Source organism: Myotis yumanensis, unplaced genomic scaffold (assembly GCF_028538775.1).
Source record: "Myotis yumanensis isolate MYYU_CA2020_CCGP unplaced genomic scaffold, mMyoYum1.0.hap1 SCAF_18, whole genome shotgun sequence".
Classification (NCBI taxonomy): domain Eukaryota; kingdom Metazoa; phylum Chordata; class Mammalia; order Chiroptera; family Vespertilionidae; genus Myotis; species Myotis yumanensis.
This window is the reverse complement of record NW_027223769.1, coordinates 360,240-365,326: the sequence shown is the minus strand read 5'-3', so window position 1 is coordinate 365,326 and position 5,087 is coordinate 360,240. Positions and strand designations below refer to the sequence as shown.

The 5,087-nt window shown below is 45.5% G+C and overlaps 1 protein-coding gene across 1 annotated transcript; it reads right to left on the bottom strand.

Moving 5' to 3' along the window:
• Window positions 1-1,253: 1,253 nt before the first annotated feature.
• LOC138997285 (cell adhesion molecule CEACAM21-like) lies at window positions 1,254-4,047 on the bottom strand. Its single transcript, XM_070398890.1, has 4 exons — window positions 3,984-4,047; window positions 2,751-2,984; window positions 2,514-2,640; window positions 1,254-1,533 (listed from the first exon to the last, which is right to left on the bottom strand). The coding sequence occupies exons 1-4, from the start codon at window positions 4,045-4,047 to the stop codon at window positions 1,254-1,256; spliced, it is 705 nt and encodes a 234-aa protein (XP_070254991.1).
• Window positions 4,048-5,087: the final 1,040 nt, after the last annotated feature.

Here is a 5,087-nt window from a genome sequence, read left to right as displayed (position 1 = left end):
TATATTTCAAAAGGACAGAGAAAGAATCTGAAATTACAAATTGCAGTTACATTGATTTCTAAAGGAAATACTCTAAAAAATTAGAGATAAGAATCCTAGTCAGGAAGAAAAATTAAAGATTCTGAGGGAATAATGAGGCCTCTTGTTCATAACAAAGCTACTTTCTGAACAGTGTAGGCAAACACAACTAAATCCTTTCAGCCAAGTCCCAGTTTGCATTGCCATCAGTTCCTGCAATTTATAAAGAAGTGCAATCTCCCAGCCACATGTAAATAGATGCCAAATAGTTGAGAGACTGAACATAGATCGCATCTGATCTCCCAGAAGGCTGTGCTTCTGGAGTTTTCCATGTAGACACTACATTTCTCTCTACAGTCACCTTCCCTTTGATCAAACTTCATCTCCAAAGAAGAAGACTATTCTACATCCTCCAACATGGCTGGTTTCTGATTAGTGACCTAAGTGCAGAGGAATGACATTCATGTTCTACTTTGCTGTGATGCAGGTTTTTCTATGAAACCTGAAATGGGAGATTTAACAGCCTCTTGAGATTAGGCGGCCTCACCCTCACACTTCACCTGCAGTCTCTCTAGCATTGGGTGAAGCCCTCCTCTCAAACAGATTATGAGTCTTCAACAGGTCAAAAATAGCTCCATAAAAGGTGAGGTCATTTACAATTCTGTGGGCATCAGTTTGAACTAGGACATTTGCTAAGCATCTCTTATATTACCAACGTTTCCAATTCTACTCTATCAACAAAGATGACAGGGTGCTACTGAACTTACGCAGATAAGTCTATTGCCATGAACTTAAGAATACTCCAGAGGGCATTAGTAGCTTTGGGGAAGAAAAAGTTCCCTGTTGCATCTCACATAGGTGTTCTCTTGTCTATTCCCATCATCACCAGTGTGCAGGCACCGTCCACATATCTCCCTGGAAATGTGAAAGAGCTCATGTTCCTGTCAGCTTATGTATTACTCCTGTGGGTCATTACACAATAACTGCCCCTCCTGTGAAGCACATGGTGTCCCCTCCATTGTGGAGATCGTGCAAATGGAACCAACCAGAGATGTTATCCAATGTGGAATGTTACATTACGTCGACAATAATGACAATGGCAGCTCACATTTTTTAGTATTTATTGATTCAAAGCAAGTCTTCTAAGCAATTTCCACCACCACAAGAAATATAATAGGTGCATCATTATTTTTATTTTTTTTAGTTTAAGAACATAAAGGAGGGGAGGAGGATCACTAGTACTTGACATCTAACTCTACAGGCGCACTTGTAACGGAGAAGAAGGGGTGGGAGACTTTACACTGGTATTTCCCACCCTCCTCTCTTCTGACAGGGTCTATGGTGAGGGTTCTGTGGTCCTGGGATAGCTTCAACTTCTCCGTGAGCAGCAGTCTCATAGCATTGAATAACCAGTTGATGGAGCTCTCATCTGTGTGGCAAGTCATGACAACAGCATCCTCATTCTCTGTGACTATGGTGTTGCTGGCTATGAGTGTGGGCACACTCAGAGCTCCTCTGAAGAAATAGAGGGTGAGAATTATTGAGTGTGAGCTTGAGACCAGGGGCTATCCTCCTTCCTCAAAAATATCAGCCCTGACTCTGATTGCTCTGAGGGTAATTTGTTTCCACAGTAAAAATTAATTAATTCTAAATTTGCCATCACTCCCTAGACCAAATCTACCTCTCTGAGCTGAAGACCCCTAAGTAGGAAGGTTATGAACCAATGATTGATCTAGGGATCCAAAGACATCTAATAAGGTCACTGGGATTGGAGGAAAAGATGGGGCTATGGCTGCAGATAGACCTCAAGTGACTCAGTTCAATTTCTCATGGTCTTTGGGATTCTGCTTAGGAACTGTATCTCCCTATGCCTCACTTTCCCCTCAGTGAAGAAAAATGAATATTTGACTGATATGTGGACCATGTACTAATCATAAAATATTCACTGTATCTGACATAAATATTTGGAAGGAAAGCTGCTCAAATAAGTGGCATTTTTTATTGATGGACTTCACTAGAGAATCCCCCGGGCTGATCTCTTGTAGGTGAGCTCCTGCCAGGAGCATGTTTTCTCCTGCTCCTCCCTTGGGACACTGATCTTTCTCTAGACTTACTTAAGTCCCACAGAACAGTCAGATAATAATCTGGGGAGCTAGTCCAGTTGTGCTCTCCACACACAGAGTAAGGTGAAGGAGAGTTTAGCCCCAACTGGTGAATAGCTCAAGAGCCTTGTGACTCTGGCACATGGGAAATTGTTGTTCTAACTCAGCCCTTCCACGGAGGAAAAACCCAACCTGACACAGGCTCCCCAGGGCATTTGCAGTTAGGACATTGTGACAGGGGCCTGAGAGGGGCTGCCTAAGCTAAGCACCTCTGTGAGGAACTCAAGAAGCCCCTCAGGCCAGGTCCTTACAGAGCCCTGCAGGTTCTATCTCAGGGACATGATCAGGGTATGGCCCAGGGACCTGGACTAAGTCTGGTCTCCCTCTGCTTACTCACTCCCATCAAATTGCTTCTTCTCTATGTGGTGAATGTCTGTGGGGCTGGAATCTGGGAAGAGAACATTGACCTTAGTATGTTTGTCTCCACTGTCTGTGTCCTGCACTAAATTCCCAAACCAAGCTTGGGACATGATGCAGAGGGGGATAGAGGAGAGTCCAGGGCTGGAAGTCCTGTGTGTGAAGTAGAATTCACCCCATCCAACACCTAGAGTTCAGAGAGCAATCACTCACGGTATACAATGAGCCATCCAAATCTTTTTACTCTTCGTGACTCTGGAAGGACGGCTACTACGAGATAAATATCTTGGTCCCTCGCAGTGACGTTTCTTATGATGAGGGTTCCTTCAAGGTTTATTTGCTCTCGACCACTGTATTGGGGACCTGTTAGATATTCACTGGAATACCATTCACGAGACCCAATGAAATTATCGATCTTCATCTCTATTCCCCTGTACCAAATAAACCCTATAACATCGGGAGGCGTATCGTGGAGATATAGAATCACATCATGCCCTTCAAAAGCAGTGGTCGAGACAACAGCAAATCGAGCAGTGGTGGGTGGGATCCACAAGGTTAAGAGGAAGACTAGAAGGGAAGAGAGAAATTGATCAGTATTTTGATCTATGTATTGGGATGGAGAGATGAGGCATTTCTCTTCATCTCTCAGCCTTAGTCTTCATGTGAGTTCGTGTGTGCATCTCCTTGGTAAAGGTCAGCAACATGGCCACCATGGCTTCAGCACCTCGGAACCTATGCTTCTTGTTTTCAAAACTATTTCCCAGCTGTCTGTGTGGCTGTCCTCCTTACTTCCCTCAGATCACTGTTGACATTACGTGGCCTTCTTGGAGGACCTTCCCTGACCACGTCCTCTAAATACCCTCTATCTTCACTCTCTGACCTGTCCCCGCTCTGTGCCCTTCAAGACACTAGTGGGTACCTGATGTCACAAGTAGATCTCTTCCTGTTTCCTTTCTCCCCATATAGTGTGAGCTGCATGTGGGCAGGGGATTTTGTGATCTTGTGTCCCCAGTGCCTGCAATAGGCTGCAAACACCTGTTGGTGAATTAATGACTGTTCCCAGGCTTGTCCACTTCCCATGCTTTATTCTCCCATATTTGTAGCTGGTGGTGGGGACAATGTTTAGCACCCCTGGTTAAAATGATTCTGGTATCACCTGAAATAAATTGTCATGACTGTGGTCAGTTTTCAAAATTTAATACTCAGGGATGACTAACTTAGCAAATGAACCGCAATTGAGGTATTCCTACCTCTCACCACTTCCGCATGATCAGATATTACTGTTGCTGAGCTCCCTCTCTCATCCTACTCTGCACACCTGTCCTTTAACTCAGGTCCAAAAGGAAGCCCTTCCTTCCCTGACAGAGTGCTGTCCTCCCCAGGAGATCTGGGCCAGTCTCTGACTCCCAACCTCACTTCCATTCCCTGGGATTGTCCCGTCCTTACCGGCCAGCAGGAGCCCCACCATGGGGACAAGTTCTTTGACGGCAGAAGCTGCAGTGCACTTCATGGGGACTGTTGCTTGCTCTGTCCTTTTCTCTGTGAGAAGAGTGCAAGTTCCAGTAAAGCTCCTAGACACCTCTGTCCAGACGGGTGGGATGTGCTCTCCTTCCACCCAGTCTGCTGAGCCTCCTGCTGGGACAAGATAACCTCCCTGGTCATGTGGGCCCGGGCGGGGTCAGGGCCCAGGACATTCCCCTCATTTTTTCCAACCCTGTTGCCAATTTGAGTTTACCTTTACTCTGTATTTTTGTTCCTTGGAAACTCCTGAAGCCTCTGTCAACACACACACATACAAACACAAACTTTCACATGAACAGACACGTGACCAGTAAAGCAATGGCCTGGGGTGTCCAGTTTCTGGTCATTTTCAACAGCTCCCTGTCAGTGCACATTTGACTTTTCCCTTCAGAGAAAGAGGTCTGGGGCTGTGATGTGTTTACTCATTGAGATAGACCACCGACTCAGAATTTAAATTTAAGAGCCTTTATTAAGCTGTCCAGCTGACTACACCTACAGCACCCTGCTGAAGCAAAGGCTGAACTGCACTGGCAACTTCCATGGCCAGCGACTACAGTTACAGCACCCTGCAGGAACAGAGGTTGAACTGCAGCGCTGACTGCAAAAGTTATATTTGATTATTAAATTCAGTGGAGGCCCAGAGAAAAATGTTTCTTTCAAATTCTGGGCCCCCCAATATGGGGGAAACTCTCTTTATTTATACTTCTTCTAGTCCTTTGTCTCCCAAGTTTGGAATGAGACTTCCGGGCCTTCTGAGAAAGAAGGCCTGTGTGCTGGGAAGGGGCCATGAGACCATATCTCAAGGCCTGGCCTGATGTCAGTACCTTCCTATCTATGTGTTTTAGGAACAGACAGCACAGCAAGTTCCGTCGGGCCAAAGCACCACATATGCAGCCCAGCACATTCCCCACTGGTTTTAGGTACATGAGTTGAATCATTGACTATTCCGGGTTATTGTTGGGGAGGGAGTTATATTGACCGCTGAGGACTATAGAATTAATTCTTTGCCGTATAAAGTCAGTGGGACTG